At 40.7% G+C, this 23,103-nt stretch overlaps 1 protein-coding gene across 5 annotated transcripts in view; it reads right to left on the bottom strand.

Moving 5' to 3' along the window:
* The window catches only part of CATSPERE (catsper channel auxiliary subunit epsilon), a 97,849-nt gene extending 83,700 nt beyond the window's left edge, over window positions 1-14,149 (bottom strand). For 3 of the 5 annotated variants that reach the window (XM_034428222.3, XM_087882999.1, XM_087883001.1), the window contains exons 1-3: window positions 13,977-14,149; window positions 8,803-8,851; window positions 3,583-3,656 (exon numbers count right to left, since the gene is read on the bottom strand). In XM_034428222.3, coding sequence (XP_034284113.2) covers window positions 3,583-3,656; window positions 8,803-8,851; window positions 13,977-14,047 — 194 coding nt within the window. In that variant the 5' untranslated portion in view covers window positions 14,048-14,149. Of the gene's footprint in view, window positions 1-3,582; window positions 3,657-8,802; window positions 8,852-13,976 lie in introns of those variants that run through there. The other 2 variants (XM_087883000.1, XM_087883002.1) reach the window with 2 other exon arrangements.
* Between the last annotated feature and the right edge of the window lie 8,954 nt (window positions 14,150-23,103).

The following is a 23,103-nucleotide window of genomic DNA, read 5'->3' as shown; positions in this document are numbered from 1 at the left end:
CTACATATGTACCAAATGTAAATTAATCAAGTTACTAGAAGAAAAAGTAAAGGGTCTAGCGGAAACTCTAACCACTCTGAAACTCGACCTACAAAATGAGAACCCCCAAACCTTGTAAAAAGAATATGCCCAAATTGAACATAATAATGACCAAACAACTTCTAAAAGAGTTGACCCCTTAGAGGAAAAAGACAGATGGAAACATGTCACTCATAGAAAAAAAACACAAACCTCTTTCCAAACCAACCCACTCTGATGCAGCCCCATGTGTGCTAAGCAATCGATATCATGGATTCTCACTAGAAGAAAACATGCAGACACATAGAAAAGAAGCTCCATCAAATGTCCCTAAAAAAGGTAGCACCATCAAATGCTACTGTGATAGATAGAAAAACACCCCAAACCTCCCTAGGAAAAAAAAGGCAAGTGTTGGTGATAGGAGATTCAATTCTCAAGTGAACAGAACTGCCATGTGTAGACCAGACAGTCAATCTAGAGAAGTATGGTGTCTCCCTGGAGCTAAAATCAAAGATGTGGCTGAAACCTAGCCAAAATAATAAAACCAACAGACTACTACTACCCCTTTCTACTACTACATGTAGGGACGAATAACACAAAAAAGGACTTGAAAACAATATTGAATGATTATGAGAAGCTAGGCAAGAAAGTCAAGGATTTAGGTGCACAAGTAGTTTTTTCATCTGTACTGCCAATGAAAGGACAACATCTGGTAAGAGAACAAAGAATTCTAGAAGTGAACCACTGGCTAAATGATTGGTGTTGCCCAAAAAACTTTGGATTCCTGGACCATGGTCTGTACTACCTCCAAGATGGGCTTTTGGCAAGGGATGGGTTGCACCTCACAAAGACTGGGAAGAATGTTTTCAGAAAATGACTGGCTCAACTCATCAGGAGGGCTTTAAACTAAAATTGAGTGGGGAGGGTGACCAGTCTTTAGGATCTCCAGGACCAAATTCCAAGCAAAAACCCCTAAAAAGCAAGACAAATAACAAAGTAAGGAGGGATAGGAAGGAAGACAAACTCAAATACAAATAGGACACATGGGACCCATACCCAGAGTCAGGGATAAAGATCTCAAGTGCCTATATACAAATGTACAAAGTCTGGGGAACAAACAGGGTGAAATTGAACTATTAAGTTCAGCTAAGGTAGATATGACATAGTTGGAATAACAGAAACTTGGTGGGACGAAACCCACGACTGGAACATACCGTTAGGATACAAACTCTTCAAAAAAACCCAGACCCCATAAAAGAGGAGGTGGAGTTGCACTGCATGTAAAGGACCACTATATTGCTACAGAATTGCATGAAACCAAAGATGAAAACCTCCTAGAATGCATATGGGTCAACATAAAAGAAAAAAAAGAATGACATAGCCATAGGTGTATACTATAGGCCATCCAATCAAGCAGAAAAAATAGATATCCTTTTGCCAACCAACTAATAAACATATGTAGGAAACACACTACAATAGTAACAAGGGACTTCAGTTACCCTGATATCAATTGGAAAACTAATTCTGCACCAAGTGAAAAATCAAATAGGTTCCTAACCAACCTAGCTGACAACTTTGTTGTCCAAAAGGTAGAGAAGGGAACTAGAGGGACAGCCATACTTAATACTTACAAACAGAGAAGAAGTGATAGAGGGAATTGAAACTGCAGGAACCTTGGGTGAGAGTGACCATGTCATACTAACATTCAACATAACGCAAACACAAGCAATACAACATAATGATACCAGAGTCTTAGATTTTAAAAGAGCTGATTTTAATAAACTCAGGTAGAACTTGGGAAAGATTCCTTGGATGAAAATCCTAAAGGGGAAACTAACTCAAGAATCTTGGGAAACTCTGAAAAATACGAACATAAAAGCTCAGCTCAAAAGCTCAGCGCAATACCGCTGACAAAGAAAAACAAGAAATCCAAGAAGAAATCAGCATGGCTGCACAAAGATCTCCCTGACAAATTGAAAGACAAAAAGGACAAGTACAATAAATGGAAAGAGGGACACATAACTAAGGCAGGATATCAGCAGATAGCCAGAATCTGCAAAGACGAAGTCAGGAAAGCAAAGGTTCAGAATGAACAAAGACTTCAAGTCAAAGGTAACAAAAAAAGTTTCTTCCAACATATAAATAACAAGAAAAAAATCAAGGAAACAGTTGGTTCACTAAAGGGAGAAGATGGCAAGGAAGTAACAGGCAACAGAGAGAAAGCAGAGCTGCTTAATTCATTCTTTGCATCGGTCTTCAGGCAAGAAGAAACTATAGCTCAACCTACCAGAAACATAACTGTAAAAAACAGACTGGAAATAAAAGTTAAAATAAGCAACAACAACAAAAATAGTAAGAGAACACCTGTCTGATCTTGATGAATACAAATCACTAGGACCTGATGGATTACATCTCAGAGTCCTAAAGGAGCTGGCAGATGTCATCTCAGAACCACTGCACCACATCTTTCAAAAATCCTGGAACACTGGGGAACTATCAGAGGACTGGAAAAGAGCTGATGGGATTCCCATCTTCAAAAAAGAAAAAAAAACAGACCCAGGAAACTATAGACTAATCAGTCTAACATTAATACTGGAAAAGATAATAAAAAAACAGATCTGCAAACACCTAGAAATGAGTAAAGTAATAACTAGCAGCCATCATGTCTTTATTAAAAACAGATCATGCCAAACCAATCTTATTTTATTCTTCAACATAATGACTAAATTAGTAGACCAGAGAAATACTGTGGACATAATAGACTTCACCAAGGCATTCGACAAAGTAGACTACAACCTACTTCTTCGTAAGCTGGAAAAAAGTGGGATAGCTTCACTACCAGATGGATTCGCAACTGGCTGACAAACTGTACTCAACGAGTAGTCCTTAATGGGTCTAAGTCTACATGGAGAGAAGTAAGCAGTGGGGTGCCACAAGGTTCCATCTTAGGCCCAGTACTCTTCAATATCTTCATAAACAACTTAGATGAGGGAATAGAAGGGGAACTCACCAAATTTGCAGATGATACTAAACTGGCAGGAATAGCTAACATTCTAGAAGATAGGCTCAAGATCCAGATGGATCTTGACAGACTTGAACACTGGGCCCTATCTAACAAAATGAAATTCAATGTAGAGAAAAGTAAAGTCCTACACTTAGGTAAGAAAAACCAAAAGCACACATATAAACTGGATGAAACTAGGCTTAATAGCAGTGACTGTGAGAGGGATCTTGGAGTCTTAGTGGACAACCAGCTAAATATGAGCCAGCAGTGTGCAGTGGCAGCCAAAAAACGCCAATGCAATTCTAAATTGCATTAACATAGGGATACCATCAAGATCATCACCATCAAGATCAGACCACTCTATAAAGCCCTAGTAAGTACTGCATCCAGTTTTGGTCACCACACTATAAAAAAAGGGAGCTAATCTCCCGCTCTCTGTCCGTCTTTCATCTCAGATTCAGACTCCGACAATTACATTTTCAAAGAAAAAACAGTAGATATTCTTCTTTCTACAGCCTATTTCTTTGTACACAAGTATTTACATATTCTGTAATACTTACGTTGCGTCATGAATTGTACAAAATGTTGAAATATCCCATCTTGAAAATGCAGTTCCTTCATATTCTAGATATATCTAATAAAGAAAAGAGAACATAGAAATACCCAATAAAACATACAGTTGATATGGCGTGCAGAGCTCAGTGAGGGAATGCCAGTCATTTACCCCCTGTCATGGACTGATCACTATCTCCTCCAGCTGGGCTTCCACTATGCCAACCCCCGCCGCTGGGATGTGGGACCGACCACCTGGTTCCGCCCCAGGCGCCTGATGGACCGAGCGGTTCCAGATGGAGCTTGGGCCGATACCTATCTCTTTCCCACGCCCGTCGAGGCTCTGGTGGATGCCTGGGAACGGGTGGCCTCCGGGGCCCTTGACCGTGTCGTGCCTTTGCGGCCTCTGACCCGACGCAGATCCTGGTTGGCCCCTTGGTTTACTGAGGAGCTCCGGGAGATGAAGCGGCGGAGGAGAGGCCTAGAGGGTTGTTGGAAGTCCAGCCGTTCCAAATCTGATGGTGCACAGTTAAGATTCTTTACAAGGTCTTATCTAGTGGAGATGGAGGCGGCAAAGCACTCTTCTCTGCCCACATCGCATCCGCACATAATCACCCGGCCGCCCTGTTTAGGGTGTCACGCTCCCTTCTGAATCGGGGAGAGGGGGATGACCCTTTGCAGGGGCGGGCCGAGGAGTATAGTCAGCATCTGGTGGACAAGATCGCTCAGATTCGGGACGGTCTGGTCTCTGACTGGGCAGGGTCGGAAGGGGGGGGGAGATGACGGGTCTTGTCATTTGGGAGGAGTTCGATCCTGTGACCCCTGAGGAAGTGGACAGGATCATGGGGAAGCTGAATGCTACATGTTTGCTGGACCCGTGTCCCTCCTGGCTTGTTTATGCAGCCCGGGAGGTTACGCGTGACTGGATCCGGCCAGTGATTCCTACATCCTTGGGTGAGGGTAGCTTCCCCGCCGCCTTGAAGGAGGCAGTGGTGAGGCCCTCCTCAAGAAACCTGCCTTGGATTCAGCCATTTTGAACAACTTTCGTCCTGTCTCCAACCTTTGCTTTATTGCAAAGGTTGTTGAGAGCGTGGTGGCACGGCAGTTCCTGTTGGCTCTGGAGGAAACACAATACCTTGATCCGTACCAGTCGGGTTTCAGGCCCGGATACAGCACGGAGACAGCATTGGTCGCGGTGGTGGATGATCTCTGGAGGACCCGGGACAAGGGATATTCCTCTGTCTTGGTCCTATTAGATCTCTCGGCGGCTTTCGATACCATCGACCATAGTATCCTGCTGCGACGCCTCAAGGGGTTGTGGATGGGGGGCACTGTTCTACAGTGGTTCTCCTCCTACCTCTCGGGGCGGTGTTGGCGGGGGGACAGAGGTCGGCCCCAAGGCCCCTCACTTGTGGGGTGCCCCAGGGGTCGGTGCTTTCTCATCTTCTGTTCAACATCTATATGAAGCCGCTGGGGGAGGTCATCCGTGGTTTCGGGGTGAGGTATCATCAGTATGCTGATGATACCCAACTTTTTATATCCACTCCGAACCAGCCCAGTGATGCCCTCGATGTGATGTCCCGGTGCCTGGAAGCGGTACGGACCTGGATGGGGAGAAACAGGCTGCGGCTCAACCTGCCAAGACCGAGTAGCTGTGGGTACCAGCATCTCGGCTCGAAAGATATTCCATCTCTGGCTATAGGGGGTGAAGTGTTACCTCCTGTAGATAGGGCGCGTAACCTGGACGTCCTCCTGGATTCACGGTTAAATTTGGAAGATGATGTTATGACCGTGACCAGGGGGGCATTTGCTCAGGTTCGCCTGGTACACCAGTTGTACCCTTATTTGGACCGAGATGCCCTATGCACGGTCACTCATGTGCTTGTCACCTCCCGTATTGACTACTGCAATGCTCTCTACATGGGGCTGCCCTTGAAGACCACTCGGAGGCTTCAGCTGGTGCAGAATGCGGCTGCATGGGTAGTGATGGGAGTATCCCGAGACTCGCATGTTACACCTCTCCTGCGAGACCTGCATTGGTTGCCGGTTGCCCTCCGGGTGAGATTCAAGGTGCTGATGATCACCTATAATGCCCTACATGGTTTAGGCCCGGGATATTTGGTGGACCATCTGCAGCCAGCAACAGCTTCCCATCGCCCAGTGCGCTCTGACAGGGAGGGCCTACTCAGAGTTCCGTCGGCCAGACAATGTCGGCTGGCGACCCAATGTCGGCTGGGAGAGAGCTTTCTCTGTAGGCGCACCCACCCTTTGGAATCAACTCCCTCTGGAGCTCCAGGTGGCCCCCGACCTTGCTCCTTCCGCCGTGGGCTGAAAACATGGCTATTTCACCTAGCCGCCCTACTGATGGGGTTTTTAACAGAATTTAATGGCGTTTTATTGAATTTCTTTGTCAATTTTATCATGGATTTTGTTTTTAACGGTCTGTTTGTTTTTGTTTATTGTTGTGAGCCGCCCTGAGTCCTGTGGAGATAGGGCGGCATATAAGTCCAATTAAATAAATAAATAATAAAAAATATAAAGATCTGATCAATAATGCAGATTTATGCATTTCTATTTACACACTCCTTTAAATCCAAAAGGACTCTGTACTCTTCCACATGTGAATTCTGCACAGAAAGAGTTGCAAGTTCCAATTCTCCAGACTTTGGTTGGTGTTCAAACATATAGCAAAACTTCCAGTTTTAAATTTATTTATTTGGTTGTTTATCAAATCTATATGGTTCTCATCTTGCAGTATGAGGTTTATAAAATCTATATACTGCTCATCTTACAGCTTACAACATAATAACATATGGAAGCAAAAGCAATGATAAAATATTAAAATAGATGAAAATTATAGGAGATTAAAACTTTTAAAAATGATGGTTTTAGAGTGGAGAGGTGGTGGCGGCATCTCTGTTACTACATTAGCCATCTAACTGGTATAGTCAAGTTTTAAGGCATTTCCTGAAAACCAGATGGGTGGGGGCAGATCTTACCTCCTGTGGCAAGATGCTCCAAAGGATAGGAGCCATGGCAGAAAAGGCTCTTCCCCTGAACCCCACCTGCTGCAATTCCTTGGCTGATGGGGTCCCAGTTGGCCTTTTCTGCCGGCACAATTGGGCAGGTCAATTTCATTGGGCCAAGACAACTCCTCAGTTATCCTGAACCTATGGCATATAGGCTTTAAAGATAATGACTAACACCTTGAATTGAGCCCAGAAGTAAATCAGGAGCAAGTGCAGCAGTGTCACATATGCCACTCAAGAGACCGCCAGAACTATCCATGCTTTTGCACTCTGTACCACTTTAGCTTCAAATATTTTTCAAGAGTAGCCCCATGTAGAGCGTATTGCAGTATTCCAACTGAGAGATGACCAGGGCTTGAGCCATTGTGTGCAGGGCCCCATGGTTCAGGAACAGGTGCAAATCATACACAACACTAGGTTACCCAAAGGTTCTCCTAGCCACAATTGCCACCTGCTTATTGAGCAGGAGTCACAAGTCTAGGAGAACCCTCAAGTTGTGCACCAGGTCTGTCTGGGATAGTGCCACCCCATCCAGAACTAAAAATGGTAAAGCTCCAAATTCTGAGGCTTCGTGAATCTACAGCCCACTCCATATTACTAGGGTTCAGTTGAAGCCCTCTGTCCCCCATCTGGGCCCCTACAACCTTTAGGCACTGTGACTGGGCAGTCGCAGCATCACTTGGATCACAAGAGATAGAGCTGTAAAGCTGAGTATCATCAGCATAGTGATGATATCTTATCCAATAGTGTCAGATGATCTCACTTAGCGGCTTCATGTAGATGTTAAAAAGAAGTAGATAAGAGTACCAAGCCACATGGCATCCCACAAAGGAGTGACTGTGAACTGGACTTCTCGCTCCCTATTAACCAACTAGAAAGAAAACCAAACGCTGTGCTGCTGTTCCAAACCTTGCAGCCAGTTCAAAAGGAAACAATGGTTGATGGTACTGAAAGCTGCTGAGAGGTCAAGGAGGTGAGAATGGGTGCACTACCCCATTCTTTTCTTCTTTACCAATGTGGCAAAGATGTAAGATTTCCAGTATTATCTGAAAGATCATTGCAGAAGAATGATGGGTTGTGTTTATAAACATTTTCTGCATATTTGAAGTTTCACTGAAATCAAAGGAAGGTAGTTGCTTAATTGCACATTAATAAAAAGTGGCTGATTTGTGTAGTTTTCTAAGATCCTGTCCACTAATATACCAACAGTGGGTGCATTTGACATATTAAATATTATTATAAAATGGTATACAAGATTAAACACACATATTGGAAAATAACTAATTCATTCTACAGTATAATATCTGACATCATGAAAGCATTCACTATCCACAGTATTGTAATGATGTAACATTAAAACAAGTCACAATTTTTATTTATACTCTGGTCTCTAAATTGTGAAATGAAGGTTTAGCCAAAAATTCTATTAAACTGACTTGATGGATATATTCCAGAAAAAATATTTATAAGTATATAAAATTATTAATATACTCTCATATACTAGTACAGTAAGCTGCAAATGAATAAGTTTGGTATGCTGTAATTGATACTATAGCAATTATCCCCCAAACAGCCAGTTTGTGCAAATGTAAAAATGGAGTCTTAATCCAAATTATGTATATGTTGTATTACACTGTAAATATAGTTCAATGAAATTTCAAAACTTTAACTAAAGATGGCAAAATAGTTTAAAGGTAAAGGTTCCCCTTGCGCATATGTGCTAGTCGCTCCCGACTCTAGGGGGCAGTGCTCATCTCTGTTTCAAAGCCAAAGAGCCAATGCTGTCCGAAGACGTCTCCGTGGTCATGTGGCCAGCATGACTCAACACCAAAGTCGCACGGAATGCTGTTACCTTCCCACCAAAGGTGGTCCCTATTTTTCTACTTGTATTTTTTACATGTTTTCGAACTGCTAGGTTGGCAGAAGCTGAGACAAGTAATGGGAGCTCACCCCATTACGTGGCACTAGGGATTTGAATTGCTGAACTGCTGAGCTTTTGATCCACAAGCTCAGTGTCTTAGTCACTGAGCCACTACGTCCCTCAAAATTGTTTAGAAAATTTCAAATACTACCTCAATACATAATGCAATACAATTTATTTTGAACCCATCACTCAAAAATATATGTTTCAATGAGGCAACTCAGGTAGAAATTGCTTATGATATATATTTTATATGGATTTTGACAATAAGCACTTACAGTAGTTCTTGTAGAAAATATAAAATACCTTCCGGTGCTTGTTCTATACCTGGAAGTAAAATAATAAAAGTTTTCCAATAACTGCTAATACTTGCATTCCACCATCATTCATATAATGGTTAGTTATGAATTATTCTGATTATTCAATATTTGGCTGTCTAATATTTGGCTGACAAATTATTAGATTAATAATATTGAAGAAACTGGTATTCCATTCTTTCTAAGCCAGTTCTTTGATCAAATTAATTTTGGATTCTGCTTTTTACACTTTGGAAAACACTAATTTGTAGTAGTGGTCTTTTTCTGCTCCAGATCTACAAGTGCCATGAAAAATCACCTCAAAAAGTAGTTGAGTGGTCCCACCCAGAGTCACATCTTCAATTCAATTTTGCCTTTCTCCAGTAGAAAAATTTAAATTTTAAAGAAGTCAAAATATTCAACTCATGAGCTTTTATAAAATGAATAATTGGGCCTTGATATAGCATATCAAGGATAAAAGGCTGCATTCATCACATTCCCCTCTAATATTATTCATTTATTTTTGCTGCTATTAAAAATAGGGAGCAATCACTCCACTTCAGAAAAATGTATCTCATGCAGAAATAAAACAGGGAGCCAAAAAAGTCACACAATGACAACTAAAATAACTACAGTACCTCATGTCTTCAATCAATCAATCAGGGAGAATAATGCCACTCTAGGGAAAAGGAGTGGGATACAAATATTGATAGGAGAATATATGTAGCTCAGGATTGAAATGAGGGGTCCTTGATGCTCTCTGAGCTTGGTTGTTTTTTTGCAGACATTTCATTACCCAAACTAGGTAACATCATTGGTGCTAGTATGGAATGAGGTTTGCTCTCATTTTATATTCTAGTCTAGTGGCTGCCTTGTCAATTGGTGGGAATGGATTTGGTGGTTTTTTTGGTTGGGTTGTTTACTGTTAGCTTGTTTGGCAGTACCTTGTTTGGGTATGGTTAACTTCTTGATTGTTGGTCTAATCTTAATCTTTGTGTTAATCTCTACATATCTGGGTGTTGATTGTAGGTGGGAAGTACTTTAGGCAAGACAGAAAGCCTTTATTAAGGGGCTGCCAAGTTTTTAAATAGGGCACAGAAACAAATTATACATGTCATATGTCATAAAGCAACAAAAGATACAACCAGACACTCTTACAATATGTTACATCTCCTCGTTTCCCACTGGGGGTTTGATTTTGTTTGATTGAAGTCCCTGAAAGGCTATTTTTTGCACATCAAAAGAAGTGGCTTTGGTTCAAAGGAAAACATGGTTTCCCAAACTTTAAAAGAAAGCATGGATGCCATGTTTAAATACTATTATCACATTTATTAAAATGCTAAGAATAGTCTAAAATTTTACATAAAAGCCACAGCGAGCATATTTTATTGGAAAAATAAAAACAAAGGACAAACCTGAAAGAAATTCAAAAGGATAACAACATTTATAACTTTGTTGTACAAAGGAAAATTCAAGAGCAAAACCAAAGAACATAATTAAATTGCATAAATATAAAAGGATATATATGTAAAAAATAAAAATGAAATATAAAGGACTGTCCTTCAGAATAAAGGATGTATGGTCCTTTTAAACAGATACAATTCTGACTTTTACAATTCAGAAGCCCTATGCTTCTCTGAAACCTGGTTAAATGAATCAATTGAAGATAGCAGCCTGCATATCCCAGGGTTTCAGATCAGACAGAATTGCAGAAACATCTGGTAAAAAGAAGGGAGGAGGCTTATGCTTATATATCAACAGCTGGTCTCAGGATACAACTATAATATATAAATTCTGTGACGAAAACCTAGAGACATTAATTATCATCTGCAAACCATACTATTCACCTCATGAATTTTCCTCATTTCTTCTAATTGCTGTTTATGGCCCACCACAAGCCTGTGTAAACAAGGCATTACAAACTCTAGCTGACCAAATTATGGAGGTTGAAGCCAAATACTCTGATTCACTGGCCATTATTTTGGGAGATCTAAACAAGGCAAACTTAAGGAAAGAGCTACCAAAATACTTTCAGCATGTCAATTGTCCCACTAGAGGCAAGAATACTTTAGACCATTGCTACACAACACTAAAAGATGCTTATTGGTCCTTACCACGAGCAGCTGTGGGACACTCTGATCATTGCATGATTCACCTTGTACCTGCTTACAGGCAAAGACTTAAAACCACAAAACCAACAATTAAATCAGTGAGGACCTGGACAGAGGAGGCAAAGTTAAAGCTACAGGCCTGTCTTGACTGCACTAATTGGAATGTTTTTGAAAGTACCTCTGCAGACTTAGATGAACACACAGAGACTGTAACATCATGTCAGCTTCTGTGAAGACCTATGTGTATCCACCAGGAACTTGCGAATATACAGTAACAACAAACCTTGGTTCACAGTTAAACTTAAGCCGCTACGTCGTTCCAAAGAGGAAGCCTACAGAAAAGGTGATGAAATGCTGTACAATCAGGCCAGAAATGTATTAACAAGGGAGATCAGAGTAGCAAAAAGAAGCTATTCTGAAAAGCTAAGGAATCAGTTCTCAACAAATGAACCAGCAAACATGTGCAAAACTCTTAAAAATATCACCAGCTATAGCAAACCTCCTTCCCAGGCTGATGGAAATCAGCAACTGGCAGATGACCTAAACATGTTTTACTGTAGGTTTGAAAGGTAACTACCGCCTCCTATCTCCACAATCCCCATCTCAGATACACCAACAACAGCCAAGCCTCCTACAACTGATCCCATCCCATTGGGTTCACAACCCCTAGTGATCATAGAAAAGGAAGTGCAGACAAAAGCCAGGAAAAGCTCCAGGCCCAGACAAGATAACTCCTCCTTGTTTAAAAGTCTGTGCTGACCAATTGGCTCCCATCTTCACCCATATCTTCAATAAATCACTAGAGATGTGCTATGTTCCTTCTTGCTTCAAACGCTCTACTATCATCCCAGTGCCGAAGAAGCCCACCATCAAGGAACTGAACAACTACAGACCAATTGCTCTAACATCTGTAGTCATGAAAACCTTTGAAAAGCTAGTGCTGTCCCACTTGAAAACCATCACAGATCCACTTAGACCTCTTGCAATTTGCATACTGAGCAGGGGTGGGCTCTACTTACCTTTACTACCGGTTTGCAATGGGCGCACACACACTCTTCTGCACAAGCGCAGAAGCTTCTGCGCATGTGCAGAAGCATTTTGATGACAGGGTCAGTGAGCGGAGCCTCCCGCCGGTTTTACTACCGGTTCTACAGAACCGGTGCAAACTGGAGGCAACCCACTATTGATACCGAGCAAATAGATGGACAGATGATGCTGTTAATATGGCTCTGCACTACATCCTACAACATCTTGAATCTCTAAAGACCTATGCAAGGGTCCTCTTTGTAGACTTTAGTTCAGCATTCAATAGCATCATTCCAGACACACTTCTAACTAAGCTAAAGCAGCTACAAGTATCTGAACACACTTGCAAGTGGATCATAAGCTTCCTAACAAATAGGAAGCGGCAGGTGAAACTAAGCAGAATCGCATCAGATACCTGTACAATTAGCACAGGTGCCCCCAAGGCTGTGTTCTCTCCCCACTTCTCTCTGTATACCAATGACTGCATCTCTAACGATCCATCTGTTAAACTACTGAAATTCGCAGATGACACAACAGTGATCGGTCTCATTCAAGACAATGATGAATCCACATACAGATGGAAGGTTGAACAACTAGCCTCGTGGTGTGATCAGAACAATCTGGAACTGAACACACTCAAAACCGTAGAAATGATGGTAGACTTTAGGAGAAACCCTTCCATACTTCCACCTATCACTATACTAGACAGCCCAGTATCAACAGTAGAGACCTTCAAATTTCTAGGTTCTACCATATCCCAAGATCTAAAATGGACAGCTAACATCAAAAACGTCATCAAAAAAGCACAACAAAGAATGTTCTTTCTGCGCCAACTCGGAAAGCTCAACCTGCCCAAGGAGCTGCTGATCCAGTTCTACAGAGAAATGACTGAGTCTGTCATCTGCATCTCTATAACTGTCTGGTTTGGCTCTGCAACCCAACAAGACAGACACCGACTTCAGAAGATAATCAGAAAAAACAATGGCTACCAACCTGCCTCCCATTGAGGACCTGTATACTGCACGAGTCAAAAAGAGGGCTGTGAAAATATATAGACTCCTCACATCCTGGATATAAACTGTTTCAACTCCTACCCTCAAAACCACGCTATAGAGTACTGCACACCAGAACAACTAGACACAAGAACAGTTTTTCCCCGAATGCCATCACTCTGCTAAACAAATAATTCTCTCAACACTGTCAAACTATTTACTAAGTCTGCACTACTATTAATCTTCTCATCGTTCCCATCACCCATCTCCTTCCATTTATGACTGTATGACTAATTTTGTTGCTTGTATCCTTAAGATTTATAGATAGTTTAGTGATTGCTGATTTGTACCCTATGACTATATTAAGTGTTGTACCTTATGATTCTTGATGAACGTATCTTTTCTTTTATATACACTGAAAGCATATGCACCAAGACAAATTCCTTGTGTGTCCAATCACACTTGGCCAATAAAAAAATCTATTCTATTCTATAGACCTAAAGGCAGAAAAAGTGACGAGTCACCCATGAGGGGAGCCTTTTCGTCCTGTGATAAGAAAAAAATATAAATTCTCCAGACTTTTTATTCGCCATACTGGGACGAAATAATTTTCTAGTTGCAGTGAAAGCAGTCTTTATTTTAAAAAGAAAAAAATGGGAGAAGAGGAATTAATCCGAACCGAGTATCAAGTCTTTCATTGCACATTGGAATTTTGACTAAAAAAATACTTTTTAACATGTTCCGTCAGGGCCGGATTTAGATGAAAAGAGGCCCTAGGCTATTCCACTTATGAGGCCCTTTCACCTATAGTGAAAGTGTAATTTTAATTTTGCTAACAATTTGAATGTAGGCCCCTCTTGATCTTGAGGTCCTAGCCTATAGGAAAATCCGGCCCTGTGTTCCCTATTTTTTCTGTTGTAGAGCATGTCTTGGAACGCAACGTCGGTTATGGAAAGTTGATGCTTGCCTTGTTTTCCCTTATGACACCCTTTTCTCACCTTCCCCCTGAATCTCCCCCATGCCCCACCTCCACACTGCCCCGCAACCGCTCCACCACAGGCAATTCAGCAGCAAGGACAGGATCAAAAAGCCGGCCATCAGAGCTGCGCAAGAAACATCCCAGACCGCTACCAACAACGGCCACCGCGCGCTCTCCCCCTCGCGGCTCAGGGAACGCCACAATTCAGTAGCGTTCGGAAGAGACTAACAGCAACTACGTTTCCCGGGATGCCCCGCGGCCTTAAACCGCGGCGTACTTCGCCGATTTGAATCCCGGGAAGTGTAGTCCCTTCTGTGGAGGAGCTCGAAGCGGCACGTTGTTCGGGCTATGCAAGATGAGGAGGCAAGTCTTCACATCGGCTCACGCGGGGCTATCGAAGGATGACCAATAGGCGGCGGGCAGAGCAGGGATGAGATGCGGCAATGGAGTTAGCCCTGCGTGAAAAGGGCGGGGAAGAAGGCGCCTTCACCGGCCGGGATGGGGTCACCTTGACTCTTTCTGCGGCAAGTGCAGAAAGTGGGTGGAGGAGGAATAATTAAAGCGCGGGGACTTTCCCGCCCATAATTTTCTATACTAATTGGAACGCTTTGTGTAGGTACACTTATTAATCTGGTCTCGCCTCTACTGTACTTCTAAGCAGCAACCGGTTGATTTATGGGGCTTTCTCCACTGAGGAATTCCAATGCGAGCAGCATCTCACTCGCTGGGAAGCACTCCTGGCATTAAGCATGCTGTCCTCGTAGATTATCCCTATTTTGCCTCTTACTTTTTCTGTAACCCGCCTGCCAAATGGGGCTACGCTGATTTTGCAGCGGTGGGGGCTGTAATAAATGGGTGAAAGCAGTTATTCTAGCTTTACCGCCCCTCACTGGACACATTTGCCAGTTGCTGTGGTGTAAAAGGAATGTGGCAGATCTCCAGGTGTTTTCCTGTGCTCCTCTTTCTACTCTTGTCATGGTCAGAGTTAAATAAAATAAAAATATACTGGAGTAAGGAGAGCAACTTGCTTCTTTCCTCTCTTTCTTTTAAAACTGCAGATTGAACTGCAGTGTTCGATCTGTTGCACTATTTCAACTCCTAGCAAGCAGTTTCCTTGTATAGTATGTTTCACGTGCCCCTCTCCCCATCTCCTTAATGGGACAGCAGCAGAACATCATGAAATGAGGCTGACTGGGGTAAAGAAGTCTTCATCAGCCTGGAAAGATCAGTAAAAGCTTCTGTTTCAACCTGGCAACCCAAAAAATTTTGAACGTCCTACAATTGTTGCATGTTAACATTTAAAAGGGGAACACTGGTTTAGATGAGATTAAGACAATGGCAGGCAAATATGGCAGATTTTACCAGAGCATGTATATACCATGGTTAGGTGCAAATAGGGAATAGGGGTGATTCATGTGATTCTTCCTTCACTTTCTCCATAGTGTGTCCTCCTCATAATTTCATGATGTTCTGCCACTTTGGTCTTTTAAACTACCATGCATGTAACATTTAGTAGGTCCAGAAACGCTGATAAGCTGAGAACATATACTGGGAGATGAACCTAGGCTCTGGGAAACAAGGATAGGATAAGATAAAATTAACACTTTAGAAAGAAAGTTACGTTCCTAGAACATTGCCCTTTTGTTTTGTCAGAAGTTCCATTGTCTTAGTAACACGTCCCTTTTACTTCATAATTCTACCCTAACTACTTCACTGACCTCACTAAACACAAGGTGTGCTGCATTTATTTCAGTGTTTCTCAAGCTCTTTAAGAAGTGTGAATGCATGCTAGCTGGGAAATTCTGGGAGTTGAAGTCCACCCATCTTAAATTTGACAGGGTTGAGAAACACTGAAATTCTAATCAATAGCCTTGCTCCTGTCTCCAGTCCCACATATATGTATATAATGGGAAGATTGCTTCCACACTGGGTTTATCTTTCGCTTCTGTACTGAACTGAAATAAACCAATTTGTGCTTCAATGGAATTATGCATTGGTCTCCAATCTAAATGAACTATTTTTTTCTCTACCATTTGGTGTCAAAAGTGTGATGATCGGGAACAAGGGGGTTGAGATTTTGCCTTTGTAGCAACCATCAGGCATTCTCCCACTGAAGTGCAATACAAATTCATAAACCCCAGTCTCCTTTGTGTCTGCGGATGAAGCCAGTCTGAGAACGTCTGGAATCATACAAATGTTGTAAGTGAAAAGTTTTTCAGATTATATATAGGTTTCAGGATTTCCCCAATGCAGGTCTTTAAGCCCTTTCCCTCCCATTATCCTGTATTAGTACAGTTTATTCTGGATAGGGCTAATGTTACCATCTCAATCACAATTAGCCAGCTAGATCAGGTAACCACACCCTTGACCTTTGGTTTACTTACAGTTATCATTGCTGGCTTTTTAAATATTAATGTGAGGCCCAACTGTTGCCAGGTTACTTGGTTAGTGATTATCTTCAAGCAGAGTTCTTGCTGAGCTCCAAGCTAAGCTCAGTGCAAGTTTTTAAGCAAGCCTGCTTTTGCTTGTCCTTTGGGGAAGCTCCGTACATCCTGATAACCCTTGTCATCTTACAGCAGTGGTAGCTATTGCTGCTGAAACAAGGGTGTCTTTACAGTCTTGGAATGCCCTTTATTGAATCAAATTCTTTATTTGGTCAAGAGTGATTAGACACACAAGGAATTTGTCTCTGGTGCTGAAGTTCTCAGTATACATGCAAAACAGCAGAGTAAGGATAGTTATCATAATTATAGTTTGGCAGTTTGATTCTCACCGGCTCAAGGTTGACTCAGCCTTCCATCCTTCAGAGGTTGGTAAAATGAGGACCCACATTGCTGGGGGCAATATGTGGACTGCCTGACTCTGTAAACCACTTACAGAGGGCTGTAAAGCACTGTGAAGTGGTATATAAATCTAAGTATAATTGCTATTGCTATCATAATAATACCAATAAAGGGGGAGGTAAAAAAGATGATAAATAAAATACTAAACCCATACTACATGGTAAATACACATAGACATTAGACAGCACTTGAGGATTAGGTGTTCAGCAGAGAGATGGCATGAGGGAAAAAAAATCTGTTCCTGTTTGTTTGGCTTCTGTTTTCAAATCAGGATCTGAGCCCAAGTGGAATAATGCAGTACAAACTGGCTGAAATATGCAATTCATCTAGAAAATAGCTTACTTTGGGAGAGAGGAATGCTGGATGGCATTCAGCTTCTCTGATTCAGATTTAATCTTCAATTTCTTGTTACAGTTTCTAGGTAGTTTAATTTTCAGTACTACAGATGACTTTTAGTTAGGTTGATTCTGAGTTTTATGCATTATAGGTTTATGATTCTGAGTTTATACGTTTTGCTGCATATATTGCCTAAATGTCTTGTGTGTTCTTCCTATTTTGGGCTACAATCACAATTTAGAATAAGTAGACCTCATACCATTTTGCTTTGCCAGACTATATTCTGGATAAGCCTTTGAAATGATTAGGGGACCAAAGATGATTAGGGGACTGGAGGCTAAAGCAGTGGTGGGATTCTGCCGGTTCTAGGTGGTTCGGCCGAACCGTTTGTTAAATTGCTGGCTCGCCCCGCCCCTTCGCACCACTATTTATTGCCAATAAATAATGGTGGGCGAGGGGCAGGCGAGCCAGCAATTTAACAAACGGTTCGGTGTTTTTTTGTAATTTTATTGGCCCGCGGAGCTTCAGCATAGGCTAATTAGCCCATTGATTAGATCGGCCTCCCGACTCTCAGCTGATTTGCTCTCAGCTGTTTTGTGGAGAGCTCTGCTGCTTGCTTGCAAAGAGTGCTGAGCTGATTTTTTTTCCCCTAGCTATGCTGAAAAATGAAACTGAAAGTAAAGCAGGCTGTTGACTTTGCTGTTGCTGCAACATTAGAAAATTAGGCAGGCAGATTTGTTTTCTTTTTCACCACCAAAAAGGTAGGTGCAAACAATGAGAAATTTAGGGAAAAAGAGGAGAGTTCAAGAATAAAACAAAAAAGAAAAAAAGTTTATTTAACTAGGGAATTGTAATAATTGAGATACTATTAATTGCATATTGTGTTGAAAGCAGAAACGGTTAAGTTGTGGTTTGGAGGAATATATGGGGGAAATTATTTGGTTTATTATTATTGGTAAATACAATTAATTGATTTGTAAGAAATTGGATTGCATGGAAATAATTGGAATATTCATGTTCATATTGATTAATATACAAAAAAGATAGTTGTATAACTAATTGATTTATATTAAACTGTTGAATTTATATTAAACAACTGTAATATTACATAATTAACCAATGTGAGGATGGATATAAAAATAGATGACAATGGGAAGGGGTATAATATAGAATAGAAGGGAAAAATTGAATTGGATTAAGATTAGAGATGAGGATGAAGGGTAATATTGGTTTTTTTAAAAAATAGATAAGGAATAAATATGGCAAAAAGGAAATATAGAAATTGTAAATTTAATTGAAATGACTAAACACTGTATAAATTTGTGAACCGGCCAAATACTCTGTTCAAAGAAAATAAATTGTATGTTTGTATGCGTGTTTCTAATTATTGCTATTTATTCATATTTGTTCTCTTTTATTCTTTAAAGTTTAACAATTCATTCTTTATCTTAATATCTTTATATTTGTTTGGGGTTGCCTTTCTTCCCTTTCATCTTTTTTACTGTACAGCAATCTTTCTCCTCAAACCTACCACCTCTCTCTTTTCTTTCCTTCTTACTTTCTTCCCCCCCCCGCTTCTTCTCTTCCCTACTTCCTCTTCCTTTCTCCTTCTCCTCCTCTCTTCCTTCCTCTCTTACCCTCACTCCTACTCTAATTTCCCTTCCCTTTCTTCCTCTCTTCTCTTTCTTCCCTCTCTCTCCTTCTTTCTTCCATCTCTCTTCCCCTTCCTTCACCCGTCCCTATTGCTGTATCCTTTTGTGCATATGGATTACTCAGAGGGCTGAAAAAGTTATTTTTGACTGGTCCTCGCACTTTTGACCACTCCTCGAACTTACGACTGTCCTCACATTTTATGTTTTTCGCCCTATCTTGTCACCATGGTGAAGAGAAGCAGTTGTGAAATGAATCACACGGTTGTTAAGAATGCTACAATGGGCATAAATGATGACCAGTCATAAGGGTGAGGACTGGTCAAAAGTGCAAAGACCTGTCAGAAATCACTTTTTTCAACCCTCTGGGTGGTCCTTTTGTGCGTATAGAGTACTCAGAGGGCTGAAAAAGTTATTTTTGACTGGTCCTCGCACTTTTGACCAGTCCTCGAACTTACGACTATCCTCACATTTTACGTTTTACGCCCTATCTTGTCACCGTGGTGAAGAGAAGTAGTGGTGAAATGACTGACAGGGTTGTTAAGAATGCCGCAATGGGCATAAATGTGAGGATGGTCATAAGTGCGAGGACCAATCAGAAATTACTTTTTTCAGCCCTCTGAGTAGTCCCTATGCACATAGCCACGCCCACCCAGTCACATGACCAGCTAGCCATGCCCACTTGGTCACATGACCACCAACCCACACCCCCAACTAAGCCATGCCCACAGAACCGGTTGTTAAAAAAATTGAATCCCACCACTGGGCTAAAGCATATGAAGAACGGTTGCAGGAACTGGGTATGTCTAGTTTAATGAAAAGAAGGACTAGGGGAGACATGATAGCTGTGTTCCAATATCTCAGGGGCTGCTACAAAAAAGAGGGAGTCAAGCTATTCTCCAAAGCACCTGAGGGTAGGACAAGAAGCAATGGGTGGAAACTAATCAAGGAGAGAAGCAATTTAGAACTAAGGAGAAATTTCCTGACAGAACAATTAATCAGTGGGAGAACTTGCCTCCAAAAGTTTTGAATGCTCCAACACTGGAAGTTTTTAAGAAGATGTTGGATAACCATTTGTCTGAAGTGGTGTAGGGTTTCTTGCCTAAGCAGGGGGTTGGACTAGAAGACCTCCAAGGTCCCTTCCAACTCTGTTGTTCTGTTCTGTTCTGTTCTGTTCTGTTCTGTTCTGTTCTGTTCTGTTCTATATGCACCAGGAGCACCACACAGTTTAGAAGAAAATAGCACAGTGTATAAGCACAGTATGTAAAAGTATTGCAAAAGTCCTGGAAGTGGAAGCAGGAGGATTCATGGCTGTCTGGGGAATTCTGGGGGTTGAAGACCACCTTTGTTAAAGATGCAAACGTTGGGAAACTCTGTTGTGGAATCTGAAGGAGCAAGGGTTTGAGCATGGGTAAAGCTAAGACAAATAGCTTCAGACAATGAAGAACAAATAACAGATCACAAGCAACAGAAACCTCTTAACTTTTTTTTTAAAATGGGCTCCCAACTAACCCTAATCACAGTGCACAAAATGCACCCAATACTTATACACACAGGAATGAATGGTGGATGCAGGTGTGACCAGAGTCTGCATTCACTTTTTCAAACATTCTTTTGTTACTACAAAAATAATTAGAAATATAATATTAATTATATAAAATATATATTAATTATAATATTTTAATAAATAGGAAATAGGCTATACAAAGAATAAATAAATAAATATAGGAGGAATTGAATAGCTATCCCATTTAGCAGTTAACTTGATTTTGTTGTATTTATTTGTTTATTGTATGGCACATTCACATCCATCACATTTCGATAACATTTTTGATTTTGTTGTATGTTTGCACAGAACTGCATTTCAGAGTTTGATTTTGGTGCAACAATAGAGGTACGCCATTCACTGTCAAGAGAGTTCAATCACTTCCATTTACTACACTCTACCTCTTTCTCTAATACCTTTTCGACCCTCTCTGGAATCTGATAGATAGAACATAGCCATCCCAAAGGGAAGTACACTCCTTTTGATTCTGCTACACATTTCATCAGCCTTTAGTATCATCTACCATGGTATTTCATTGGACTGCCTGGGATTGGAGGCTCTGTTCTGAAGAGAATCTAGTCCTCCTTCTATGGATGGTTGTGGTTGGTTGGTTAGAAAACAGAGGTTAGTATCTGCTTATTTGTGGATCAGAGATGAAATGCTGACATCATATGCTGAGGTAAGAGAAGTATCTGGCTAAAAAATGACAAAAAACTTCCAAAAATAAAACAACCCTGAAAAGAAATCATCATGACTATTGCAGTGTTCCCAGGTCATGTGATAACCCTTTGCAACCTTCTGACAAGTAAAGTCAATGAGAAAACAAGATTTGCTTGACAACTTAACAACTGCAGTGATTTACTCAACTGTGGCAAGAAAGGTCATAAAATGGGGCAAAACTTGCTTAATTGTGTTGCTTGGCAATGGAAATTTTGGGCTCAATTGTAGTAAGTTGAAGACTACTTGTAATAAAATGTTTATCGCTTTATCTTTCCACCTCACCATTCATGATTTATAGAACTTTTAAACAAGGAAATATCATTATGGGTGGTAGGCATTCCTGTGATAAGTAAGGCATAAATTGCATACAGTATGCATACAGCATGTAAGGCTATCTTACTGAAGTACTTTGAGTACTTTCAAAATTTCTAAAAGCAATAATGAGCAGGAAGTTTTAACAAAATGAACAGAATGCCCCCATATGTCATAAATACTTAAAAGGAGAGGACATGCCATTGATAATCACTGGTGATTTTGTGTGTGCCTTCATGGGTTGACTCCTGGTGACACCTGATGATTGCCTAGACTAGTCCCTATATCAAGGGCTAAATAAGCTACATATAAACAGATTATAAAACTTTCAGGGAAAACCAACTCTATCATAAAAGATATATTTTATTCCCGACTATTAGAGCCAAGAACCTTTCTCAGTTTCATAGAATTGAAATTTCATAGTTTCATAATTGCCTCCATTATTTTTGAAAGAAAAATGTAAGGTTAAAATATTTCCCTTAATCTGTGGTAACTCACATTCTGTGGAAGCATGAATCTCATTATCTCAATTTATTTTAGACTCCATTTTTCTTTAAAGGCTTGATGGCTTATGGTTCTGGAAACTTTTTCCATATATATCCTAGTGATACATTGGCTGATTAGTTTAAGTTTAAAAGCTAATAGCTTACTCCCTTCTCAATACCATAGAATGATTTTATAAACCTGTTTGGGAGCATTTAAGCTTGTTATCTAGAAAAACAAGGATTCAAATTATTCAGGAAATAGATTACACAGAGAGTTGATAATTCTTTTTCTTTCTATGGATTTAACCTTATATTTTAATGTCAAAATATTTTTTTGAATGATCCCACATTCAAAAGCAGAGATGTAATGAAATCTTGTTGAAATGGAAAAACAAAAACACAACATGCCACCTCCTTGTGGCATAATCTCTTTGCATTTATGAGCTGTTTTGCCCCCACCCCCACCCCCCCAGGGCAGCTGGTGAGGAAGAGATAAGGCAGGCCTGTCATACACTGTCCCTTTGGCTATTTTTTATCTGGCCTATTTTGGTTAAAGGAGTCTGTGCTTAACAAAAGATAACTTTTCTTTCTCTGACTCTTGCTTGCCTGCCTCTTTTTAAGATGTCCCATAAATTTCTTCAAATATAAGAAATATTTGTTAGCATTGAGATGAATATCTTCATTTGGCCAAGTCTTCAAGAGTTATATTGTGAGCATTTTTCTTTTTAATGCAATTTCTGTTTAATTCTGTTCTTCTTTTAAGCACACTCCTTATGCTTAGGAACCATATCCTCTCATGTGAGCTCCTACTAAATGCAAATCTCCCACACTCCTGTTCTACATGTTTAAGAAATTAAATCATTCAACATTCAAAGAGAAGTTGAAATATATATTTATAATATTATAATAAACCACTACAAGCTTCATTGGAAAATGGCCTGAAATAGTAATGTTATCTATGAGCCATGCATTAGCTCATGCTCAGGAATGAGATATGAGAAAATAGCCTAGGCAAGAAAGCACCTTATGTTCAGAAAAAAAGAAATGCTCGAATGGAAATGAAATATTTACTAAATTACATATACATCTGGATTATGTGGATTCATAGATGGGTGAATTATATTAGCTTTCTGCCTGCCTGCAGGCTAAAGCAATTGTCACTGTGCATCCCTTCTTTTGTTATTCCCCTAAACTGAGATCAACACTATTAGCTGCTTTATTTTGCAATCTCTGCCTCTTTTCTCTCTGCCCAGATGATTTGTGTTCAAGACTTTGCTTTTGGAA

Source organism: Pantherophis guttatus, chromosome 1 (genome assembly GCF_059756535.1).
Source record: "Pantherophis guttatus breed Tessera chromosome 1, ASM5975653v1, whole genome shotgun sequence".
Lineage (NCBI taxonomy): Eukaryota > Metazoa > Chordata > Lepidosauria > Squamata > Colubridae > Pantherophis > Pantherophis guttatus.
Note: the sequence above shows the minus strand (reverse complement) of the source record. Positions and strands in the feature narration are given on the sequence as shown.